We start from the raw sequence: 26069 nt of genomic DNA on the forward strand, positions 1-26069 counted from the left end.
ATTTTTGCAAAAAAAAGAACAGCAGCGTCACCCATTAAATAGACTTACAATTTTCTAGGAAACATGAAACTTTATGTTTTATTGTAATGTAAGGAAGAATTTTGTATTTTCAACACAAAACACAGTGAGGTTTTGCTGTGTAATCGGTGAGATATCAGCGGCAGAATTATTCTATATTATCTAAGCTCGGCCTTACTCTTCCTCACTGAGGGTAAGAATATCCACATGTGCCCCGTCATTTCATATCCAACAGGATCCGCATCATAGATCGTCTACCGAAAGTCGCCAAGGTTTCTAGTATGTCCTAATACTCATCATGGAAGGGATATTTAGGGTGGTCTTTCCAGCTAAAAAAAAAAAAAAGTAAAGAAAAAAAAAGGTAAGAGGTAAAAAAAAAAAATCTAACAAAATGAAATGTACAAATAAATAAAAACCTAAAAAAGTTGAAAATATTGAGTAAATATGTAAAAACATAATAAAAAGGAGGTATATAGGGGTTTAACTATAAGCAGGCGATATTTAATGTCCTAAAGGACACTGCTTACATTTCAATACCCAAATAACGAAGGTTTCTATTGACTCCATCAAGGGTTTTCATGTCTTTGTCGCTTAACTCAAAGTCAAAAACCTGGAGGAGAAAAAAAACATTTAAGAAAATTTATGATAACACAGAAAAAAGTATAAATCTTTCCAATGTAACAACGATAAAATGTCATGTAGAGTGTCCAGTGAACTTATTATAGACAATTCTTTTTTTCCTGCAATCATGGAATAAAAAAAAAAAATATAAAATGTAAGTAAAAAATGAGTAAAATAAAATGAATTAATATAAAAGATAAAGATAACAGTAAGCCAAGGACGTGAGTAACAATAACAATAAAAATAATAATTCCGCCATATAGTTCTTATCCTTTATTATCGTCATTACGTATTTGTTGTTTTAGATTTTATTTACCTGGAAGTTCTGTCTAATCCTCTCAGGGTTGAAACTTTTTGCAAGGACAACGACTCCCCTCTGTAGCAGATACCGCATGGCCACCTGCGCCGGGGAGCGGTTTAACTTCTGAGCTACTGAATTTAATATGGGGTCTTCAAGGACTTTAGGTGAATTAGGATCAACACTGAGAGACAGGAAACATATTCAGCATTATATAACTTTCGAAAACAGAACGCCAAATCCCCTTCATATTATAGTAGTTAAATTCTTCTATGCATGAGGCAGTGTTATAGTAGTTATATCCTTGTATATAGGAGCAGTATTATAGTAGTTATATTCTTGTATATAGGGAGCAGTATTATAGTAGTTATATCCTTGTATATAGGAGCAGTATTATAGTAGTTATATTCCTGTATATAGGGGCAGTATTATAGTAGTTATATTCCTCTATATAGGAGCAGTATTATAGTAGTTATATTCCTGTATATAGGAGCAGTATTATAGTAGTTGTATTCCTGTACATAGGAGCAGTATTATAGTAGTTATATTCCTGTATATAGGAGCAGTATTATAGTAGTTATATACCTGTATATAGGAGCAGTATTATAGTAGTTATATTCCTGTATATAGGAGCAGTATTATAGTAGTTATACCCCTGTATATAGGGGCAGTATTATAGTAGTTATATTCCTGTATATAGGAGCAGTATTATAGTAGTTATATTCCTGTATATAGGAGCAGTATTATAGTAGTTATATTCTTGTATATATGAGCAGTATTATAGTAGTTATATTCCTGTATATATAGGGGGCAGTATTATAGTAGTTATATTCTTGTATATAGGAGCAGTATTATAGTAGTTATATTCTTGTACATAGGAGGCAGTATTATAGTAGTTATATTCCTGTATATAGGAGCAGTATTATAGTAGTTGTATTCTTGTATATAGGAGCAGTATTATAGTAGTTATATTCCTGTATATAGGAGCAGTATTATAGTAGTTATATTCCTGTATATAGGAGCAGTATTATAGTAGTTATATTCCTGTATATAGGAGCAGTATTATAGTAGTTATATTCCTGTATATAGGGGGAAGTATTATAGTAGTTATATTCCTGTATTCTTACAATACATCCTTATACCTTCATGTAATTAAAGCAGTTTTATCTTATTCTAAGGGGCCCTGGTTCTAGTAGATCCCTTATATCTATGATATCATCACATATAATAGAGCACTTTACCTACCCGCCCTTTACTCTGCTGGTCCCCAATACTCCATATGCCACCAGCACGATGTCATGAGATCTGCAGAACGCCAGTAATTTGCTTTGATTGAGGAATATGTGACATTCTACCTGTATAGAGATGAATACATAGATTAATATGAGCTCTTGTCTGTGATGTCACCCCGCTTTCCTGGGGAAATATATAATACTCACCTGGTTGCACACTGGTTTGTACTTCAGTCCCGGCATGTTGAGAATAAGTTCTATTTGACGGCGATTAAAATTGGAGACGCCAATAGATCGGGCCAGCCCGGCATCTTTGCACGCTTCCATAGCCTAGGAATAGACTTTTTTTTTTTCCATTATTTTGACAACATAAAGCGGTTGTGTCATTGAGATCACCCTGGAAATTAGCTTATATCCCCTGATGAAGTTGTAGCTGGCCGTACGGTCTGTCATAGAGCGGCCACTACAGGTGACATGTGGTTATTACATCCCAAATCTGAAAATTCCCAGAATCCTTTTCTTTAGTTGGGTCATGTGATCCCAGAATGACCCCCTTAGAAATTACATGTGTTTCTGTGCTCTCAAAGGGGTCATTATCTCAGTCAGTAGAACCTTTTGTATGATGAAGCTGCATGGAGTGTTCCAATCCAGCTCTCCATAAGGCCAAGAGAGTAACTCCCATCCCAGTGACTGATGATGAGTATACGGCTCCTGTCACACAGTTATAATGGATGTGATGACACGACATGTCAGCCTCCCTGACTGTATACTTATCTGGTGTAAAGTGAAACTGGCCCAGTTGCCCCTAGCAACCAATCAGATTCCACCTTTCATTCCTCACAGACTCTTTGGAAAATGAAAGGTGTAATCTGATTGGCTGCTAGGGGCAACTGAGCCAGTTTCATTTTACACCATGTTTGATAAATCTTCCACATAGTCTCTTATCTTATTTAGAGCTATATAAAGATGAAGACTATTACACGGTCTTCCCTGCAGGCATATATAGTAATGGCTGTAGCGGCCCATGTGATGCTGTGCTGATGCATCATGGGATTGGTTGCGGATTTAAAATGGAGAGGATGCAGTCTGAATTCCAAAAGTCAAGATGGTGGCTGATCAGAGGTCACATGACCCAGAAACAGTAATAAAATGAATGGATGCAGCAGAGCTGGGATGAAACAGATGGCACAGCAGGGATAGTGAATCTGTGGATGTCCTAATAGGTTATTAAAGAGATACTCCACATTTTTATATACTCATCAGGACCTAATCTCACTGGATACATTTACTCAGAGCCACTTTACCTTCCATGTATCCCGGATATCCGTGTTATGAAAAATAAATTTTCCATTTTCATCCGTAGGAAAGGGATTATCTCCGGGCTGGAGGAAGAATAATAAAGACAAGCTTCAGTCATTGTTCACATTTACAGTTTAGATTTATCAAACATGGTGTAAAGTAGAGCTGGCTCAGTTGCCCCTAGCAACCAGATTCCACCTTTCATTTTCCAAAGAATCAGCGAGGAATGAAAAGTGGAATCTGATTGGTTGCTAGAGGCGACTGAGCCAGTTTCACTTTACACCATGTTTGATAAATCTCCCCCAAAGTATCCGCTACATTGCGTCTTCCTCTCTAGTCACAACCAATAAGATGGTGACTTCTCACACCTCTCTGCTTCCCCCTGCTGGTCCAGTTTTAGGAAGTATTCTGTGCTGCTCTGGATGTGACTGGAGTATCCACATAATATATATATATATATATATATATATATATATATATATATATATATATATACACTCACCGGCCACTTTATTAGGTACACCTGTCCAACTGCACGTTACCACTTAATTTCTAATTAGCCAATCACATGGCGGCATCTCAGTACATTTAGGCATGTAGACATTGTCAAGACAATCTCCTGCAGTTCAAACCGAGCATCAGTATGGGGAAGAAAGGTGATTTGAGGGCCTTTGAATGTGGCATGGTTGTTGGTGCCAGAAGGGCTGGTCTGAGTATTTCAGAAACTGCTGATCTACTGGGATTTTCACGCACAACCATCTCTAGGGTTTACAGAGAATGGTCCGAAAAAGAAAAAACATCCAGTGAGCGGCCGTTCTGTGGGCGGAAATGCCGAGAATGGGCAGACTGGTTCAAGCTGATAGAAAGGCAACAGTGACTCAAATAGCCAACGGTTACAACCAAGGTAGGCAGAAGAGCATCTCTGAACGCACAGTACGTCCAACTTTGAGGCAGATGGGCTACAGCAGCAGAAGACCACACCGGGGGCCACTCCTTTCAGCTAAGAACAGGAAACTGAGGCTACAATTTGCACAAGCTCATCGAAATTGGACAGTAGAAGATTGGAAAAATGTTGCCTAGTCTGATGAGTCTCGATTTCTGCTGCGACATTCGGATGGTAGGGTCAGAATTTGGCGTCAACAACATGAAAGCATGGATCCACCCTGCCTTGTATCAGCGGTTCAGGCTGGTGGTGGTGGTGTCATGGTGTGGGGAATATTTTCTTGGCACTCTTTGGGCCCCTTGGTACCAATTGAGCATGGTTACAACGCCACAGCCTACCTGAGTATTGTTGCTGACCATGTCCATCCCTTTATGACCACAATGGACCCAACATCTGATGGCGACTTTCAGCAGGATAATGCGCCATGTCATAAAGCTAGAATCATCTCAGACTGGTTTCTTGAACATGACAATGAGGTCACTGTACTCCAATGGCCTCCACAGTCACCAGATCTCAATCCAATAGAGCATCTTTGGGATGTGGTGGAACGGGAGATTGGCATCATGGATGTGCAGCCGACAAATCTGCGGCAACTGTGTGATGTCATCATGTCACTATGGACCAAAATCTCTGAGGAAGCTTCCAGCACCTTGTTGTATCTATGCCACGAAGAATTGAGGGAGTTCTGAAGACAAAAGGGGGTACAACCCGTTACTAGCATGGTGTACCTAATAAAGTGGCCGCTGAGTGTATATAGATAGATAACTGAACACTACAATAAAATTATATCACGCATTACAAAACGCTGTAGACGGACACACCTTAAACTCCATGGGATTGTGGATTATGAAGAGATCCATGTAATCCAGCTGCAGATCCTTCAGGGAGTTCTCCAGGGCGGGTCGGACCCTCTCAGGAGTGTGGTTATTACTCCAAAGCTGCAGAATACAATAAAGAAAGAATGTATCTGCCACTGAGCACTGCCCCCTAGTGGTCATGTTAATGAGAAAATAAGTAAAACGTGAACATTTTGATTTGAACATTGCAGAAAAACGTCGTCACCTTTCCTGTGTAAAAAACGTCTCCTCTCTTCACCGTCCCGTCAGCAATCTTAGAGTTTATACCTTTGCCGACCTGAACCTCATTCTGATACAGGAAGGCGCAGTCGATGTGGCGGTATCCGACCTCGATGGCCACCTTGACGCTCTCCTCTGCCTGTTCTTTGGTGTACTGTGCGGAATAAGATACAGTCATGATAAATAAAGGATAGAGAACAGGGCAATACTTTTATACCCATCGTTCAGCACAACGTAGGAGTCCAGCTTGTGTGTCCCAGTGTCCTGTGCTGCCCATGGGTCATATATACCCCTCGCCCCTCCATCACCCTCTGTATATATAGAATCTCCTCAGCCAGACTATACAATATCTATGGGGCCTCGTGGAATCTGAAGCTCCGGTCTCTGCATTGTCATTGTGCTCAGAGCAATGTATACAGCTCTGACCTATATATTATAATTGCTGTTAGTTATAGCTGGTTTTATAAAAGTTGGATGACTAATATAGAGGTCATTACAGGGAATAAGAAATAATCCACAACAGCGTAAACAGGTGTTTCCCATCTTTACTTTAGCAGGCCAAGGCCTGGTTGGCAGGAATATGTAGAAATAAGGTTGCAGGATACAGTTGTAGGTTGCACAGGCACTGGCCACAGGGCCAGGCCCTGGAAAGCACTCCCTTAGAAACTTTGTTCTGTGCTGCTTTTCTCAAGAACTTTACATGGCTCTGCTCACCAAACTGAATGATGCTTTCCTTCAAGTCAGTGTCTGGCTCTGATAAGAAGCCTACTTGTTATGAAATCACTTAACTCCGCACCAGCATCGCCCTATTATTCCTCTCTTGGACATTTTTTGAAGACTGGAGATGCCCTCCCAGAATGCCAGGGGAACGGGGAGAAAGTGGCATTGCTATGTTGCCCCAGCACACAGTGGAAGGGTACCGGTGCCTGATATAAATCCCTGAGCAGTGACTTTGTCTGGCTCTCTGAGTGAGCATCCGGTATGATCAATTCCCTGGGGACGGCAGCAGAGCCATCTTCTATTATACATACAAGGCTTCTTGGTGGCTGCAGTTATCGTAATACCCACAGGTGGCACAATCCCTGGGCTTCTCACTCTCACTTCTCACTCTCTAATTATAGAAATTGGGAAACAACTGCAAAATGAACTGTGTGCCCCCATAAGCAGGGGAGGAAGATGGAACATGAACATAACTGGCAGTGCCAACCAATACATGCTACTCATCTGCCGGAGTATGGGCCCTTTGGTGCCACCTACCAGTAACTATTATGAGATGTGGTAGGGGCATCATCTGAATGTAGATACCAACCATTACCCCAGGCTCACTCACCCTGTCCGGGGCGTAGGTGCCAAATCCAATCACCGGCATTTTATGCCCATCGTTCAGCACAACGTAGGAGTCTGGCTTGAGTGCCATAGTGCAATGTGTCCCAGTGTCCTGTGCTGCCCAGCTGCTACCCACGCGGGTTGTACGCTGTGTATATACCCAGCTCCTGCCCCTCCCTCACCCTCTGTGTATAGGATTTCTGCAGCCAGTCCTATAAAAAAATCTGTGGACTTTGACCTCTGATTTCTGCATCGTCATTGTGCACAGATGAAGGTATCAAGCTCTGACCCATGTTCTGTATGTTTTGTAATTACTTACCTTAAGTTATACCTGGATTTGAGGAAGATGGATGACAACTAATTTAGAGGTCCTTACAGGGGATGTCACCCAACTAAGGCTAGGTTCACAATGCTTTTTTGCAATCCGTTTTTTTCATCCGTTTTTTTTTCTGCAAAAAACAGATAAAAAACGCATGAAAAAAAATGGATGCAACTGTGTGCATCCGTTTTGATCCGTTTTTCCATTGACTTTCATTATAAAAAAAAAAAAACAGATCAAAACGGATCAGTTTTTTTGACGGACACACAAACATGGTCGACCTGATTTTTGTGCCCGTCAAAAAAAAAACTGATCCGTTTTGATCCGTTTTTTTTTTCTAATAGAAGTCAATGGAAAAACGGATCAAAACGGATGCACACAAAGGCATCCGTTTTTTGCAAACGGATGAAAAAAACGGATTGCAAAAACGCAGTGTGAACCTAGCCTAAGCAGACATGCCAGGGGGCACCAGTAGGCATCAGGACTTCTCAGCCTGAGGGTCCCCGTCTGGGAAGAAAACATCATAGAGATGTGTGGAGACTTGGAGGATATTGATGCTCTAATGGGAACTCGTTCCTTTGGTCCCATGATGATAGACATCAGCCCGCACCCTGCTGTGTACTGATGAGTAGTGACAACCCAGATACAGCTGTCTACAGATGAGCAACCTCTCCTTCTGGAGAGATCTCTGGCTTGGCTCAAATCCCCAGTCATATTCTAAGCCTTTTTTAAAGCTATGTCCAAAAAGTAGCATAAGATCTACCAGGACAAGGACCAAGGACCACGCTAGGTAGCAATTTCTCCTCATATTGAAGATTATTGCAGGATTCTTAAGTGAGTGGCCGGCTAAGCACAGAAAACTCCACTACTCCTGTTAGGATTCTTTAGGGGTCTCCCTGACGGTTAGCTTCTCCCATTGGTGGACCTGTGTTCCTGGTCTAGTGGCACTCAGTGCCCACAAGATATCATTAGGCGAATGGTCATTCCCATGGATGTAGGTACTCTATTCTAAGTACCTACATATGAGTACCCAAGGGTCTGGATAAGGCCCCAACTAACTCCTCAAACTACCGTCAGTCCACTGTCACCATCACAGAGTAACTACCTAAAGAGTATATTCAAGTATCCTGAGACTCTGTAAAGTACTTCTATATTTTTCACCAGCAAAGCTGAACGTATTTCTAGATTGCTACTGAGCAAACTGTGAAGAAATTATTCTGTGTATTTATGGAGAGAGAAATGTAAAGCGTATACTGCCTGTTCCTGGTTACGTTTCTTGCTGGACACTGTGGTTCCTCTAAACCTACACCAAATCTGCACCTGTTCTAACCTTAAAAAAGATGTGTGCCAGTACATCCAGGGGTAGTCACCACTCCTGGCCACCACGATATGTGCCTCGTTGGTACACCACTATCTTGCCCTTCTTAACATCACCTGGCTCCCCTTGTTACTGCACCTGCTGTCATGGATTACGGAACAACACAATGGCAGCCATCTAATCGTCACTAGGAGGAGTGCTAGGCTGGCCGGGCCAGAGCCCTAGAGTGTCAGACCAATCAAAAGCAGCCCAGTGGTCTGGAGTGATGTACATGGGACAGAGATTTAAAGGGACAAATCATGACCCATAGCGGTCCCTGATTGTTATTCCTTAGCGGTGTCCCATAGTGGTCCCTGATTGTTAGTCCCTAGCGGTGTCCCATAGCTGGCCCTGATTGTTAGTCCTTAGCGGTGTCCCATAGTGGTCCCTGATTGTTAGTCCCTAGCGGTGTCCCATAGCTGGCCCTGATTGTTAGTCCTAAGCTGTGTCCCATAGCGGTCCCTGATTGTTAGTCCTTAGCGGTGTCCCATAGCTGGCCATGATTGTTAGTCCTTAGCGGTGTCCCATAGCTGGCCCTGATTGTTAGTCCTTAGCGGTGTCTCCATAGCTGGCCATGATTGTTAGTCCTTAGCGGTGTCCCATAGCTGGCCCTGATTGTTAGTCCTTAGCAGTGTCCCATGGCGGTCCCTGATAGCCCTTAGTATTGCTCCCAGCATCTCCTGAGTGTTTCCCAAAAGTTCTTGACCTCGCCCTGTTCTCTGACTCGGCACCTGAATCCTGATCTTGTAACAGCTGAACTCATATCACCCTTGGCTTGTTCCCTGGTTTTGGCTTCTAACTCCTTTCTTGGAGTGTCATCCTGGTTTATGACCTTGTCCCGGCAATAATATTATGGTGTACTGTTTAAGAAATGAAATGATTACTCATAGTGAAGTAAACAAGTGTGAAAGAAAGTTACAGTAAAAATCTATGTACATCAAAAATCATATTTTTCAACATTATGAAAATTTTTGAATGACAAAAAAATAACATATTTGGTATGGTCACATGCACAATGTCCAATCCATTAAAACAGAAAAGGATTGCTTCCACATAGTACAAACCCCTCTGCACTGGAGCCTTCACTCTCAGGACATGCTGAGAGTTGTAGTTTAATAACAGCTGAAGAGACATCACTGCTGTACCCAGTGCTATAATTTACCCCTGTGCCCCCATATAGTAATAATGTCCCATCTGCCCCCATATAGTAATAATTTCCCCTGTGCCCCCATATAGTAATACTGTCCCCTTTGCGCCCATATAGTAATAATGTCCCCTGTGTCCCCATATAGTAATAATGTCCCCTGTGCCCCCAAATAGTAATAATGCCTACTGTGCCCCCATATAGTAATTATGTCCTCTGTGCCCCATATAATAATAATAATCCCTCTAAAGAGTAATAATGTCTTCTGTGCCCCAATATAGTAATAATGTCCCCTGTGCCCCAATATAGTAATAATGTCCCCTATGCCCCATATAGTAATACTATTACCTGTGCCTCCATATAGTAATAACGTCCCCTGTGCCTTCATATAGTAATAATGTCCCTGTGCCTACATATAGTAATAATGTCCACTGTACCCCATATAGTAATAATGCCCCCTGTACCCCTATAGTAAAAATGTCCCATGTCCCCATATAGTAATTCTGTCCCCTGTTTCCCCATATAGTAATACTGTCCCATTTGCACCTATATAGTAATAATGTCCCTGTGCCTACATATAGTAATAATGTCCCCTGTACCCCTTAGAGTAATAATGCCCCCTGTACCCCTATAGTAATAATGTCCCCTGTGCCCCCATATAGTAATAATGTCCCCTGTGCCCCTGTACAGTAATAATGTCCCCTTTGCCCCATATAGTAATAATGCCTCCTGTGCCTCCATATAGTAATAATGTCCCCTATGCCTCCATATAGTAATAATGTCCACTATGCCTCCATATAGTAATAATGTCCCCTATGCCTCCATATAGTAATAATGTCCCATGTGCCCCCCCATAAAGTAATACTATTCCCTGTGCCTCCATATAGTAATAACGTCCCCTGTGCCTCTATATAGTAATAATGTCTCCTGTACCCCCATATAGTAATAATGCCCCCTGTACCCCTATAGAAATAATGTCCCCTGTGTCCCCATATAGTAATAATGTCCCCTGTACACCCATATAGTAATAATGTCCCCTGTGCCCCTATATAGTAATAATGTCCCCTGTGCCTCCATATAGTAATAATGCCTCCTGTGCCCCCCAAATAGTAATAATGTCCCCTGTGCCCCTATATAGTAATAATGTCCCCTGTGCCCCCATATAGTAATAATGTCCCCTGTACACCCATATAGTAATAATGTCCCCTGTGCCCCTATATAGTAATAATGTCCCCTGTGCCTCCATTTAGTAATAATGTCCCCTTTGCCCCCCAAATATTAATAATGTCCCCTGTGCCCCTATATAGTAATAATGTCCCCTGTGCCCAAATAGTAATAATGTCCACTGTGCCCATATATTAATAATATGCCCAGTGCCCCCCCCCCCCCCCCCCCGCCTATATAGTTATAATGACAGCACAGACAGTATATGATCAATGCTGACCAGCCATTTCCAGGGGGAGCTGGGCATCACCAGATGTTTCCAAGACACTGACAGCGGCGGAGAACAGGCAGCCTGAGATCTAGTAATAGCAAAGGAGTGGGACAGGTACGTTTCCCTCGCAGCCCCAGCAGGATCGGTAATGATTAATTTATCCCGGACGACCCCTTTAATTACACATACAAAGCTTATCAGTGGTTGCGGCTATCACCTCAGGTAAGCCCTGGGAATGGGCAATAGGCCCCCAGTTTATGCTGTCCCTTGTACTTCTCACTTTCTGTTTCTGCTGTAAAAATTTTAAAATTCTAGAAATTGGGACACAACAGCAAAATAAACTCCACGCCTCCCATTAAAAAGGGATAAGGATGGCGCCCAAATACATTCCACCCATCTGTCTGCTCTATCCGTGCCCAAGAGTATGGAGGTCACCCATGTGCACAGACCCCTTGGCGTCACCTACCAGTAATTAGTATTAGATGTGTTAGGGGCATCATCTGATACCAACCATCACCCCGGGCTCACTCACCGTGTCCGGGGCGTAGGTGCCAAATCCAATCATCGGCATTTTATACCCATCGTTCAGCACAACGTAGGAGTCCGGCTTGAGTGCCATAGTGCAATGTGTCCCAGTGTCCTGCACTGTAAGTCTGCTACCTACACGGGTTGTACACTGTATATACCCAGCTCTCACCCCTCCCTCCCCTTTGTGTATAGAATCTCCTCAGCCAGACTATAGAGTATCTGTGGGGCCCCGAGGAATCTGAGCTCCAATGTCTACATTGTCATTGTGCACAGAGCAATGTATACAGCTCTGACCTATAGCCTGTATACTGTAATTGCCGTTAGTTATACCTGTTTTTAGGAAAGCTGAATGATATACAGATCTTTACAGGAGACGTGTAAATCCCCCTAGTTATTACGTCATATACCCCCTTGCATCGGTAGGCATTAGGACCGCTCAGCCTAGTCTGATATATATATGTATATAGGTGAGAGGTGAGCGTGGCAGAGGTCGGAGAGAGCAAAGGGTGAGCTACAGAGAGAAGCTGAACATTATATTATACAAGAAGATGTGTGGAGACTTATAGGCCATTTATTTTCCACTGGGAATTCACCCCTTTGGTGCCATGATGATAGACATCAACCAACACCCCGCTCTGTAATAAAGAGTAATGACAACCCGGATACAGCTCTCTACAGATGGGTAACCTCTCCTTTTAAAGAGTTGTCTGTCTTGGCTTTAATCATAGCCTTGATGCTGTCGATTAGAGATGGTATTCCCAACTGGGTCAGGCCCTACGCTTGGAGTTGCGCCAGCTCTATGAAGCTCTAGCTCTCCCGATCCTCCCATATACATGCATTCTCAGTCTTCTTCCTCTTTACCCTCTTATCATCTAACTAGTGAGAGTCAGGAGGTCTCCATACACGATGGTCAGCTGGTTAGAAGAAAATCGGACACCTCAGCCAACACATGCCTAGCGCATTGGGACAGCATAATCCCTGAGTGTTGTGTCTGCAGTACGGTGAAGTACAGGTGACCTTTGTAACTTCCACGCCGTCTTGCACTGTACAGGAACAATAAAACCTTTACAGTCTGCCACAAATCGTAGGTTCAGTTGAGTGTACGTTTAACACTTCTTATTCTGATCATGTTTATGCTGAAAATTATTACGTTGCTTTTCATGAATGGTGCAGGTATGGTTGCCAGAGAACTGAGCTAGATGGTCCATCCAAGACTGGACACTAACAGATGTAGACGGATACCCAAGAGATGCTTAGTATCCTGATAAAAATTTGGAGTATCTAACTAAAGGTCTAAAACGCCTTAATAATATAAGAGACACGGTCCAGAACAGAAGAGTCAGAGGCCTACTCAAGAAGAGGAAGGACCAAGTCCAGTTCTCTTGGGGAGAGGAAGACTCCTTGTGTACCAGCCGCATCCTGACCTGAAGGACAAATTTGTGGCCTTCAAGTTGAAGACCATTATCATGTCTTCTACTAGCCCAAGAGGATGACATTAAATGAATGGTCTTTAAGCATCCAAAACCTTTACGGACCTCTGCTTGGAATTGAACATTTCTCGTTGGGACGTGCTGTCAAGGTTTCAAAGAAGCCCCCTAACCCTCCATGTCTAATTATTCTTATATACCTACAGTATGGACTCCAGTGTTGACGCTAGTGGAGAATCCCCAGAATGTGCGCTGTGTGAACTAGATATATTGTGCTTATTGTAATCAGATACTTCTGAAATATCCAAGAACAATCTCATTCCTCAAGTGTGAACACCACAAAACCTAGCTTAACCCTTACTTCTACAATAAACACAGTTGGACATTAACCTGACAGAAGAACCTGAGCTGAACCAGTTGTAGCCTCCATGCTGAGAAATGCTGTCCTTCAGATCTGACACTGATGTCCATCTGTCACGAAAGACCTGGCCCTTCGTGACCCCATAATCAGAAGTCACATGGGATGAGATCAGACTGTTGGGATATAATGGCTTTCTATAACTACTGCATCTGCAAAGGCTTCAATTTATGCAAATAAAATACTGTTATGGCGCCATCTATTGGTGACTTTTCAGATATTTTTTTTTATCTAATAAATGGTAAGTGCATCATCTGAAGACCCTGTTGTCTGATGTTTATCTCATCTGGAGCAGCAGAATGTCCTCCAGAGCCCCCTTAGTTGAGGAAGTTTAATTTCTCGGTATTTTGAGAGTAATAATTATTGATGAGCGGGCCCTTGGATGTTTGGGTTTGATGCGTTAGGACAAACTTAAAAAAAAAAAGCCTGGTTCAGGTGGCTGGACTTGACCTGACCCCCAACCCCAACCAGGATTTAAATTCTTGCTCCCCGGGAGATAAATGGGCATGCATAGGCACAGGGTGCATTCTATTGGGGAATGGGGAGGGGGAATCAATTAAGCAGAGAACCTGTCAAAATGATGGGTGTTCTACCCCTGCCTTATTTTGTCTCTTTTTGTTTTTAAGATATTGGTATCACGAGGACTACACTGGATCCTGTGGTTTATTTAAAATAAAATGGTCAATATGGGGTGCTTTTATTTAATTCTAGTGTATATTGACATTTTTAAGCACTTTACGGGCTTAGCAGTGAAAGCCTAATAGGATCCATTACTAAGCCGGGGCTTTGTGTTAGCTCGTAAAGTGGCTAACACTATCCCTTACATTATCACAGGGGTATTCAGAAGAGCCGGGTACCAGTAGTCCCAGAGCATCAAATAATGGTGCCCCTGGTCTGGGAGGTAGCAGGCTGGTATTACTAGGCTTGGAAGGGCCAAAATAATTCCCACCCTGGTACTACTAGGCTGCTGCTGTTTGTTTTTTTTACCTTACTGGTTATGAAAAATAAGGTTGCAGTTCGCTCTTCCCTTGTAATATTGCTTAAAAAGTTGAAGCTATATTAAGTGACTGAAAAAATTATTTGTGAAGAGAACAAAGCTAAAAAAAAAAAAAACTATTGTCCATGTTGAAACCGAAGATCAATTTGGAATAAAAGAGTCGCCTTTGTGTCTGATATGTTAGTGATGAAACTTGCTTGTAAAGAAGGAATTTATACAGGTCATTACTATTCATACTTATGCTTCATGGGAATCTGATACAGTAAAAACAGTTATCAGAAACAACAAGGCAGATACACCAGATCCCACCATACACATGAACAATGGAAGAAGGTGGCCATCTATTCTAAGGGCCTGTTCACACTATGGAACCAGTGCGGCGATTCCGCCACGAATCCCCGCCCACAGACTCAGCGCTGAATCCTGCCTGCTATATCTTCTCCGCTCAAAGAATCAACATTACAATTCTTTGAGTGGAGAGGCGGAGAGAGTGAAGACGCGCAAGGCCTCCCATTGAAAGACATAGCAAACAGGATTTGTCGCGGAGTCCATGGGCAGGGATTCTGAGCGGAATCTTCGCACTGGTAGTGTGAACGGGCTCTAAGGGTACATCTATTAAATCATACACCGGATCCCACCATACACATGAACAATGTAGGAAGATGGCCCATCTATTCTCAGGGTAGCCTTATACATCGTACAGCTATCGAATCATACACCAGATCCCACCATACATATGAACGTCATAAGAAGTTGGCCCTTCTAGACTATTCCTAGAGTGGTCTTACACACTGGATAGCTGTCGGCTGATGAACAACTCTTACACCAGGTCCCACCATACGCATGAACATTCAGTTTGACCACCAGAGCTGGCTGGTCTTTCCTATGAGAACAAATGAATGTTTGGTTCAGATGAGCCAAACTGGAGCATGTTCAAGTCCAATTGTTTGGCATTTGAATACCAGTGGCTGAAGAAGATGGATGCAGCCTTAGGGAGTCCAGAAAACATAGACACAGCCTATGACCTTATCCATGTTTTCCAAGACTCCAAAGGGCTGTATCCAACTTCTTCGACCACTGGTATTCAAATACCAAATGACTGGACTCGAACATGCTCCAGATGGGCTCATCTGATCCAAACATTCATTTGTTCTCATGGGAAATACCAGCCAGCTCTGGTGGTCAAACTGAATGTTCATGCGTATGGTGGGACCTGGTGTAAGAGTTGTCCATCAGCCGACAGCTATCCAGTGTTCAAGATTGGACTCAAGCATGCTCCAGTTGCTGCGCTCTGTTTGGCCACTGTTCGGCCACTGTTCATGTTTATGGGCCGATTGAGAGAGAGAGAGGTATTGGCTCAATGAACATTGGACCATCAGCCATTGAAGGTGTGTGGGCACCTGTAGACTGTTTCACCGATTCACTGATTCTTATGGCATAAAAGTTTTATCACCTCTAGAGATTGAACCTTTTGTTCTTCAGGCGAAGGGAGTGCCCCCTTGTGTTTTGAGAGGGCTTTACATGATAGGTTCTCAACCCTTAGGACACAGATTACCAAAACTGATACAGAATTGAATAGAGCTTTAAAAATGTTAAGGTCCAGATCAGTATATATGTTTTTTAAAGTAAAATTGACGACCGACTGAATTTACTTGCAATATTCTAAAGCTTAACATCTTTTATTGCAATAAACATAGGACATTGTTCTTTCATCATCCAACACTTGTAGGTTTCGATGTGGAATCGGTAAGAGATGCAGGTGTGATATATTCTGCAGAGACTGAATGTAAGAATTTCCCAGATTCTCAGTCCATGTGGAAGAATCTGCCCCATAGATGGTATAATCCATCGGAAGTCAGACTAAGGAGCTAAGTAAGATGTCAGGGTTCACAGTGGGCCTTGGACGGACTGTTCGGGTTCGACAATGTTCTCCGAACCCGAATGCTCTGCTTTTGACTCCAGGCAACTGAAGAAGATTCCACAAAAACATGGATACAGTCATAGCCCATTTATAGGCTGTATTCATGTTTTTCTGGCAACCCTAGGGCAGCATCCAACTTCTTCAAATGACGAGCGTTTGGGTTCAGAGAACATTGCTAAACTGTTCATAGAAGGGATCCAAGGCAGTGTTTCTAATACTCATCATGAAAGGGATACTCTGGGTGTTCTTTCCAGCTGAAATAATAAAAATAAAGAAATTAAAAATAAAAAAAAAATAGGTACAAATGGAAAAAAAAAACATAAAAAATTAAAGGGAACCTGTCAGCCCGGCTAAGGTGGTGGAGCCCACCCGACCCCTCGTGGAGCATGGCATACTTAACCCTCCCTGCAAGTCCCGCTCCTGGACCCGGTCCTGGGGCTGAGAATTCAGGGGCCGTGTTTTTTTAGCCCCAGGAGCGGGACTTAGAGGGCGGGTTAAGTATGTCAGGCTCCACGAGGGGAGGGGGGGGGGTTGGGGGCAATGACACATCCTCTTTATGTAATAATAAGTAATAAGTAATTTTATTTATTTAAAAAGACACTTACGAATCAAGAGTCAAGTAACGAAAATTTTTATTGACCCCATCGAGGGTTTTCACATCTTCATCGCTCAACTCAAAGTCAAAAACCTGGAGTGAACAAAAAAAAAAAAAAATTATAGTTAGAGCCACCTTTTCAGGAAGCCATTAATAGATGCTTTTTTTAGACGATCATCATAAATTCATCAAAAAATTCTCAATTATTTAAAAACAATGGCCGTTATTTGTGGCATAATGGGTGTTGTTCTGAAATTACTGTAGTAATTTGTACTCAAATCCCAAAAAAAAACAAAAAACATCAAATGGTCAAAAAAGATGTTGTGCAGTTGTGGCCTAAACAGCCCTAGGAAGTCCAGGAAAATATGGATGCGTCCATAGGCCACAGGCTGTATCTGTATCCATGTTCTCCAGAACACCCATGGGTTGCATCCAACTTCTTCAGCAAGCGATTGGACTCCAGAATGTTCGAGTTGTGCTCACCTCTAACCATTATGTATAAGGCAACAAAGTGATTTTCCTCTATTTACCTGGAAGTTCTGCTTAATCCTCTCAGGGCTGAAACTTTTTGCAAGAGCAACGATTCCCCTCTGCATCAGATACCGCATGGTCACCTGCGCCGGGGAGCGGTCCAGCTTCTTAGCCACTGTATTCAATACGGGGTCTTCAAGGACTCTGGGGGAATCCTGATCGTACCTGTCAGACATGAAGACAACACATTCAACATTTCTATAATTTTCTGATCCAGGACCAGGATATAATGACATATAGTAAGCCACTATACGTATACGTACCAGCCCTCCGCCCTGCTGGTCCCCAATACTCCATATGCCACCAGCACAATGTCATGGGATTTGCAGAACTCCAGTAATTTGCTCTGATTCAGATATATGTGACATTCTACCTGTATAGGGACGAATACACGGGAGACAATCAGTATGTCCGTCTGCTTACATTATATATACACAAATATTTTATTTTCACATGATCTGCTGCCCTCTGGTTTTTATGTGTGTTTGTCAGATGTTTTTATCACATACAGAAATATAATTGCAATCATATTATGAGTAACAAAAGCTTATACTGACAGTTAGACTGAGTTAATGCAGCAAGCCATTATTTGCAGTGTTGACCCTTCTTCAGGACCTCTGCAATTCTCTGGACCAAATCCTGACTGATAGCCGTCCATTCTTGCACAATCAATGCTTGCATTTTGTTAGAATTTGTTGGTTTTTGTTTGTCCACCCGTCTCTTGATGATTGACCACAAGTTCTCAATGGGATTAGGATCTGGGGAGTTTCCAGGCCATGGACCCAAAATCTCTATGTTTTGTTCCCTGAGCCATTTAGTTATCACCTTTGCTTTATGGCAAGGTGCTCCATCATGCTGGAAAAGGCATTGTTGATCGCCAAACTGCTCTTGGACGGTTGGGAGAAGTTGCTCTTGGAGGACATTCTGGTCCCATTCTTTATTCATGGCTGTGTTTTTAGGCAAGACTGTGAGAGAGACGATTCCCTTGGCTGAGAAGCAACCCCACACATGAAAGGTTTCAGGATGCTTTACAGGTGGCATGAGACTAGACTGGTGGTAGCGCTCACCTCGTCTTCTCCCAATAAGCTGTTTTCCAGATGTCCCAAACAATCGGAAAGGCGATTCATCAGAGACAATGACTTTCCCCCAGTCCTCAGCAGTCCACTCCCTGAACCTTTCCCCCAGTCCTCAGCAGTCCACTCCCTGGACCTTTCCCCCAGTCCTCAGCAGTCCACTCCCTGGACCTTTCCCCCAGTCCTCAGCAGTCCACTCCCTGTACCTTTTGCAGAATATCAGTCTGTCCCTGATGTTTTTTCTGGAGAGAAGTGGCTTCTTTGCTGCCCTCCTTGAGACCAGGCCTTGCTCCAAGAGTCTCCGCCTCACAGTGCACAGTGCAGATGCCCTCACACCTGCCTGCTGCCATTCCTGAGCAAGCTTTGCACTGCTGGTAGCCCAATCCCGCAGCTGAAACACTTTTATGAGACGGTCCTGGCGCTTGCTGGTCTTTCTTGGGCGCCCTGGAGCCTTTTTGGTAACAATGGAACCTCTCTCCTTGAAGTTCTTGATGATGCGATAGATTGTTGACTGAGGTGCAATCTTTCTAGCTGCGATACTCTTCCCTGTTAGGCCATTTTTGTGCAGTGCAATGATGACTGCACATGTTTCTTTATAGATAACCATGGTTCACAGAAGAGAAACAATGATGCCAAGCACCAGCCTCCTTTTAAAGTGTCCAGTGGTGTCATTCTTACTTAATCATGACAGATTGATTTCCAGCCCCGTCCTCATCAACACCCACACCTGTGTTAATGGAGCAATCACTGAAACGATGTTAGCTGGTCCTTTTAAGGCAGGGCTGCTATGATGTTGAAATGTGTTTTGGGGGATAAACTTCATTTTCTAGGCAAATATTGACTTTGTAAGTAATTGCTGTTATGCTCATCACTCTTTATAACATTCTGGAGTATATGCAAATTGCCATTTTAAAAACTGAAGCAGTAGACTTTGTAAAAATTAATATTTGTATCATTCTCAAAACTTTTGGCCACGACTGTACTGTCACCCACCAATCCTAGAACCAGAGAGAACTAAGAAATTATTTTATTTTAAGAGAAAATACATGGTAGATACCTGGTTGCATGCCGGTTTGTACTTCAGTCCCGGCATGTTCAGAATAAGCTCCAACTGGCGACGGTTGAAGTTGGAGACACCGATGGATCGGACCAGACCGGCATCTTTGCACACTTCCATAGCCTAGAAATTAAAAATAATTAGAGTAATACCTCGGTGTTCAAACACAAACCACTTTTCCCCTTGAAGTTTTGTACGGTACTCAGTATCTGAACAAACTCGGGGGAGATAATTGTAAGTTGATCTAGTGTTGAGCTGACAGTTATTGAGGTGTTTGGGCATCAAGGTTACAGGAGTGGGTATTCCCATCTGGCTGCTGGCAGACGGCAGCCATAGAGGTTGACCCCGATCTACTGCACAGTGATGTCCTCCCTTTCCAGGCGGCCGGTGCACTCAGCTGCATAGGAGACACTCCAGATGCCTGGAGAGGGAGGACGCCACTGTGCAGGAGCTCCGGGGCTGCTCTCCTTTTCCTCCTGCACAAGACTGATGGACTGCCGGTAGTATGAAGGGGATGCACTTGGGGGATGGTGTTTGTGTATTGTTGGTGACCCGAGCTCTGTGCACAGTGATCTCCTCCCTCCCCGGGTCGCCGGCACATCTTCTATGCAGCTGAGCTCGCTGGCAACCTGGAGAGGAAGGATATCATAGCGTAGGAGCTCCGGGTCACTAGAAATGCCCGGCGGGGAGCTCCTCTCTGGCTGTCACCAACTAGTTTACTTTACAGTAAGTAGGGGCGCATGTGTGGTGCTGCTCTGTTCAACCGGTCACTTACTAGGTTGTTATGGGTGACGTCACTTCGGCTTTGTACAGCTCAGCCAGTGATGGTACTGTCGTGAAGCCAGTGCTAACTCAGGTGTGATGGTATACCTGCTTTTAACTGTGGCTGGCTGTATTGATCCCCAATGGTCGGTGACCTGCAGGGGTTGTGATGGGTCCCTTGGGCTCTGGTCACAGTGGTCCGGAGTGGGGAGATGACCCACCCGGACTGTCTGTACTGCCACCCACAGAAAGGGGAAAGTAACCCAAGGAGTATGTAGCCGGTATGTGTAGATGCTAGTGCAATGATTACTGAGACCAAGTAGAATAAATAAAATGGCTTTACTAAACAGTTCTTCAGAATACCAGGTATCTTGGCAATAGATAACTTCTTGTTGGTACAGACCTGTGCTCACTGAATCTGTGCTAGGGTAGTAGTGTGCTCTGCCGAAACTTGAGAGAGAGATACCTGAGAGAAGAATACTTGTGCCAGTGTTTCACTAACCACCTTCTGCCCTTCAGTGTCAGGGTATTAGTCCTACTAGGGTGACACAAGCCCCAGACTAGATTACCTGGGCAAAGCCAAGTGTCCGAGTGTCTCCCGGTTTCACTTGTGCTGCGATATAGAGTACGTAGACCTTTGTACGTTTGCTTTGCTCTATCCGGGTCAGTTCCTCTGCCGTAGGAGACCGCCCTTCACTTTCTAGAGAGGTTCATGATGTGGCTGGGGTGATCTCTGTCTTGTCCTCCTGTAGGGGTTTAACACTGCATAGTGTCGGTAGTGATAGTCTTGGAAATAAAGTCTCTGTGTCCTCCTTGTACGTGTGTCTCTGACCTCTAACACAAATCAACTGGACCGTCCCCTAGGAACTGTGTGTGTATGTATAGAGAGCAAAGATGGGTAGAAAAGAAAGAGTATCTCCTATTGGACAGCACAGACCATGTGGTACAAAAATTCAGTAACCCTTTAGCAGCTACATCTGTGTAACACATAACACAGTTTACACATAGCACTGGCACCTTGTGGTGAAACTAAAGAATGCACCTTCATCACCACTGAAGGGATAACACCACACATGATGCATCACTTCTTACTGCTAGTCCAGAGGAGGTAAGTGGTGAAGCTCTTGCATCACCACTTAACTGTTTAAACTCTGAGCTCCTAAGTTTGTTTCATAGTGCTGTAGGCACATAATGGCGTACACACAGCAAGGGTCGTCTGGGGTATAGTAGTACAATGTATCACTAGGATAAGTCGGTGGCACCAAATGAGGTTTCCCATCAGTGGACACTACAGGTGAAGGGTGGTACTACATCCCAATGATATAACTTTTGCCTAGAACTATCATACTTTACCTTCCATGTATCTCGGATATCCGTATTATGAAAAATATCTTTCCCATTTTCATTCTTAGGAAAGGGATTATCTCCGGGCTGGAAGAGGAAAAGCAAGATTCAGTCATTGTTCACATTTACAGTATTAGAAAAGTTACTCCGCCTCATTGTGTCTTTTCTAGTCACAATCAGAGCGGCATTTAGACCATCACTTTTCTCTATAAGGCCACCAACTCTCTTCCTTCACCCTGCTGGTTCAGTTTCGGGGCTGCTTTGGTTGTGACTAGAGTATACACATAATAATAACAGTAATAATAATGCAAACCAAAACCACGCTACACAATCTATGACCAGACAAACCTGAAAGTCCACAGGGCAGTGGATTATGAAGAGATCCATGTAATCCAGCTGCAGATCCTTCAGAGAGTGCTCCAGGGCTGGTCGGACCCTCTCAGGCGAGTGGTTATTATTCCAAAGCTTAAAAATAAAAAAAATAAAAAAATGTTCCTGCAAATGAGCATTGCCCCCTAGTGGTCAAGTTAATGACATAGTTAAAACAGGAAAGTTTGGATCTGAGTTTAAAAGATTGCGATTTTTTTTTTTACCTTCCCAGTATAAAAAATGTCTTCTCTCTTCACCGTCCCATCAGCGATCTTTGAGTTTATACCTTTGCCGACCTCAACCTCATTCCCATACATAAAGGCGCCGTCCAAGTGGCGATATCCGACCTCGATGGCCACCTTAACACTCTCCTCTGCCTGTTCTTTGGTGTACTGTGCGGAAAAAGAATTTAAGCATAAAATGGGGAAAAAAAATAAATTATATATATATATATTCATCTATCTGTTCCATCTTGTGCATGTGACAAGGGCCCCCAACCCTAGACACTAGTTTCCTAGGCAGATCAGAGGGGGCATCCTCCTCACTGGAGGACCCAATATGGACATGAATTACATTGTCGGGTCTTTGATTGTCGGGTCCATAGAGTGTACAGCAGAAATGGAGATCATCCATTTTGCGACACGGCCGGTGTTATACGTAGTGTGAACGCAGCCTTAGAATGTAGGTTTAGAATGTTGACATAGAATTTACGCTTAGAATGTTGACATACAATGTAGGCTTAGGGCCCTTTTACACAGAAAGATTATCTGCCAGATTATCTGCCAAAGATTTGAAGCCAAAACCAGGAACAGACTATAAACAGAGATCAGGTCATACATGAAAGCCTGAGATTTCTCCCATTTTCAAATCCAGCCCTGGCTTTGGCTTCAAATCTTTGGCAGATAATCTTTCTGTGTAAAAGGGCCCTAAGTATGTAGATTTAGAATGTTATGTCAACATTCTAAGTCAGCATTCAATTCCAACATTCTAAGCCTACATTCTATGTCAACATTCTAAGCCTACATTCTGACATAGAATGTTGCAATAGAATGTTGTTATGGAAGGTTGACAAAATATTCAAAACAGATAGAATGCTTTCATAGAATGTAGGTTTAGAATGTTGACACAGAATTTAGGTTTAGAATGTTGACAGAATATATGTTTAGAATGTAGACATTAGCCTGATTACACTCCAAGGACCCCGATTGCTGGTCATGGTTCCCACTCTCTTATATAGACTACTGCCTCTGGCCCTCTTTTTTAGACCCGGTGCTCAGAACACCCAACTTGTGTCTGTGACCCTGTTTCCCTTTAGCAAAGCGTTCTTGCAGACTCGTGCCATGATTTGCACAACATTACTTGATTTACTGTATGGAAGAAGATTGGCCCACAGAGGGCACAGGCCCATCTGGCATTTGCCGAAACTGCCAGATGGACAGTCCGGCCCTGCATTGAGGACACAAAGGAATTGTAAAAACTTAACAAAATCATGAAGCAATAGTCTCATATTTGCAACAAGGAGATACCTGAGATGGAATGGTGAAGCTTTGCAGACATTTAGGAACCTACATGGTACAGAGGATCCCCAGACTGCTACGTGGAGAGAGACCTTACACACAACAAATATAGATTCCAGACTAGACCTCCCCTGTGTATACAGACCCCAGTCTGGATCCTCCCTGTATACAGACCCCAACAGAGACCTCCTATAAGGATCTGAACTTGCTTGGTCACTCTGGACGCTTTGGCTTTGGTTGTCCAGGCACGATGGGAATTGTAGTTTTGCAACAATTGTCCAGGCACAATGGGAGTTGTAGTTTTACAACCATTGGAGGGCTGTTTTTTCGACATCTAGAAGGTGGGAGAACCCTTATCGGTCAACCAATCCCTCTTTAGTTGTGTTCAGAGGAGAGTGGGGACTAGTTCAGTGTAATGTAGTAGTCAGAAGCCCAAGGTCGCATGGGATATTAGCCCAAGGGTTTTTTACATTTATGTTCAACAAAGAGTGCCGGTGGTTGAGAGGAGAGGACCACATTTGTTTAGGCAGCAAGGATAAGTGCCTCACCTCATTCCAGGACCTGTGGGGCTACAAGAATCAGGAATATGTGCTGGAGACCAACCAGTCATCAGCCGGTGCCGGTGAGCTCAGGTTTAGTGTTTGCCAATTAGGGTCCCAGTTAGGCTGGGTCCACACTACGGTTTTGCAATCTGTTTTTGCAAAAAAAAAAAAAAAACAGGTGCATTTGTGTGCATTGTTTTTTCCCTTGACTTCAATTATTAAAAAAAAAAAAAAAGGATCAAAATGCATCAGTTTTTTTTAACGTACACAAAATCTTAGCTGACCTTACTTTTGTGTACCATTTAAAAACGTATGAGTTTTGATCCACTTTTTTTCATAATGGAAGTCAATAGAAAAAAACGGATCAAAATGGATGCACACAAATGCATCCGTTTTTTTTTTCATCCGTTTTGTGAACCCAGCCTTAAGATTTATGCTATGTCGTTATAAAAAAAAAATATATATATATATATATATATTATATATAATTTGCAGAGCCATAGACAAAGAAAATTACAGAGCCAAGTAAAAAGTTTTGATTGGTCCATTATAAGTCTATGGAGATTGTTTTATACAGTAATATGGAAATTGCAGAGAGCCAGGGAGTGACGCTCTCAGCTGTGTGCTTCTCCCCCTATATCTGGAGATCATTGGGGTTCTGAACACCCAGACCCGGCTGATCAATATTTTTTAAATGTCTCTTTTATATCAGGGGTGTTACAAATTCTACATTACAATGTAGCCCATTCCTTATCTTTAAACCCCCCTGACCAGTCCCCTATGGATTCCTTTCCAGACTTCAGACCTCACATTCAGACATGAAAAGTAAAAAAAAAACAAACTAGAAATCCAAAGACAAAAGTGCAAAAAAAGTTTGTGTCCCTCATAGAGTATGGGGGAGCAGGACTGTGCATGAGCACATTAGTAATTTTGTAGGGTATAGAAGTTCCTCCCATGTGTATAGACATACCAGCAGTTATATAGAGATGTGGCGGGGGAATGTACTACAACAAGATGGTCACTCACCGGCTCCGGGGCATAGGTGCCAAATCCAATCACTGGTATCTTATGCCCATCGTTCAGCACAAAATAGGAGTCTGGCTTGAGTGCCATAGTGCAATGTGTCCCAATCTCCTGTCTGTCTGCTATATACAGGGTGTGTGCCGTATATACCCACTCCTCGCCCCTCCTCTCTGCAGCCAGTCCTAGGAGTGTGGGGCCCCATGGAATTATCTGAGCTCTGACTTTTGCACAGTCATTGTGTTGTGAACAGACGAATGTATAGAGCGCTGACCTACAGTCTGTACATGGTCAGATGCAAAACCTGTGACTTATCTGTTAGTTAGAAGCTGGGGGACAATGAATATGGAGGTCCTAGAGGACATCACACATCTCTGCTCCAGCCCTGAACATCTAAGCTCCTCTGTTAGGAATGCGACTTTGCGCTCAGGGCGGCCGAGGAAGCGCTGAGTTTGTCTGTGTTTTTTCTCTGTCTGAATTGTGTCTAAAATTTTCCAGCCACACCCGCCTTGCCTGTCAGACTTCTGGCGGTGCAGGGGTTACTGCACTGCTAGATTTGCTCAGCTGAGCTTGGTGCTGGGATCAGGGCTGCTCCAAACCACTGCTGGACCCAGTCTCTTATCCTGTGTAAATAGCAGCAGGCTCCTCTTTTCCCTGCTGACTGTAAGGCCCCGTTCACACAGCGTAATTCCGCGCGCGCCCTCCCTCCCTCCCTCCCATTCACTTACAACAGCACACTGAGCACGGCGGGATTCCGCAGCGGGGAGGTTCACTGCGGAATTACGCCGCGTGAACGGGGCCTTAGAGTTTACTCGCCTGCTCAGCTCCCTATCCCTTCTCTCTGTTCTCTGTGTCTCTGACCACTATCGCCTACCTCGACTTTGCTTATTGCCGCCAGCC

At 43.4% G+C, this 26069-nt stretch overlaps 2 protein-coding genes across 2 annotated transcripts; both read right to left on the bottom strand.

Annotated features, from left to right (window-relative positions):
* Window positions 1-50: 50 nt before the first annotated feature.
* On the bottom strand, window positions 51-6964 carry LOC138788616 (aldo-keto reductase family 1 member C1-like). The gene is made up of 9 exons (XM_069966669.1): window positions 6818-6964; window positions 5474-5641; window positions 5233-5349; window positions 3474-3551; window positions 2377-2499; window positions 2183-2292; window positions 956-1121; window positions 546-628; window positions 51-347 (listed from the first exon to the last, which is right to left on the bottom strand). Exons 1-9 carry the CDS (start codon window positions 6902-6904, stop codon window positions 305-307), a joined length of 975 nt encoding a protein of 324 aa, XP_069822770.1. The 5' UTR covers window positions 6905-6964; the 3' UTR covers window positions 51-304.
* Window positions 6965-16464: 9500 nt separating this feature from the next.
* On the bottom strand, window positions 16465-25281 carry LOC138788635 (aldo-keto reductase family 1 member C1-like). Its single transcript, XM_069966708.1, has 9 exons — window positions 25176-25281; window positions 22315-22482; window positions 22070-22186; window positions 21731-21808; window positions 19616-19738; window positions 17749-17858; window positions 17485-17650; window positions 16965-17047; window positions 16465-16613 (listed from the first exon to the last, which is right to left on the bottom strand). Exons 1-9 carry the CDS (start codon window positions 25260-25262, stop codon window positions 16571-16573), a joined length of 975 nt encoding a protein of 324 aa, XP_069822809.1. The 5' UTR covers window positions 25263-25281; the 3' UTR covers window positions 16465-16570.
* Between the last annotated feature and the right edge of the window lie 788 nt (window positions 25282-26069).

This window comes from Dendropsophus ebraccatus, chromosome 1 (genome assembly GCF_027789765.1).
Source record: "Dendropsophus ebraccatus isolate aDenEbr1 chromosome 1, aDenEbr1.pat, whole genome shotgun sequence".
NCBI classification, from domain to species: Eukaryota; Metazoa; Chordata; class Amphibia; order Anura; family Hylidae; genus Dendropsophus; species Dendropsophus ebraccatus.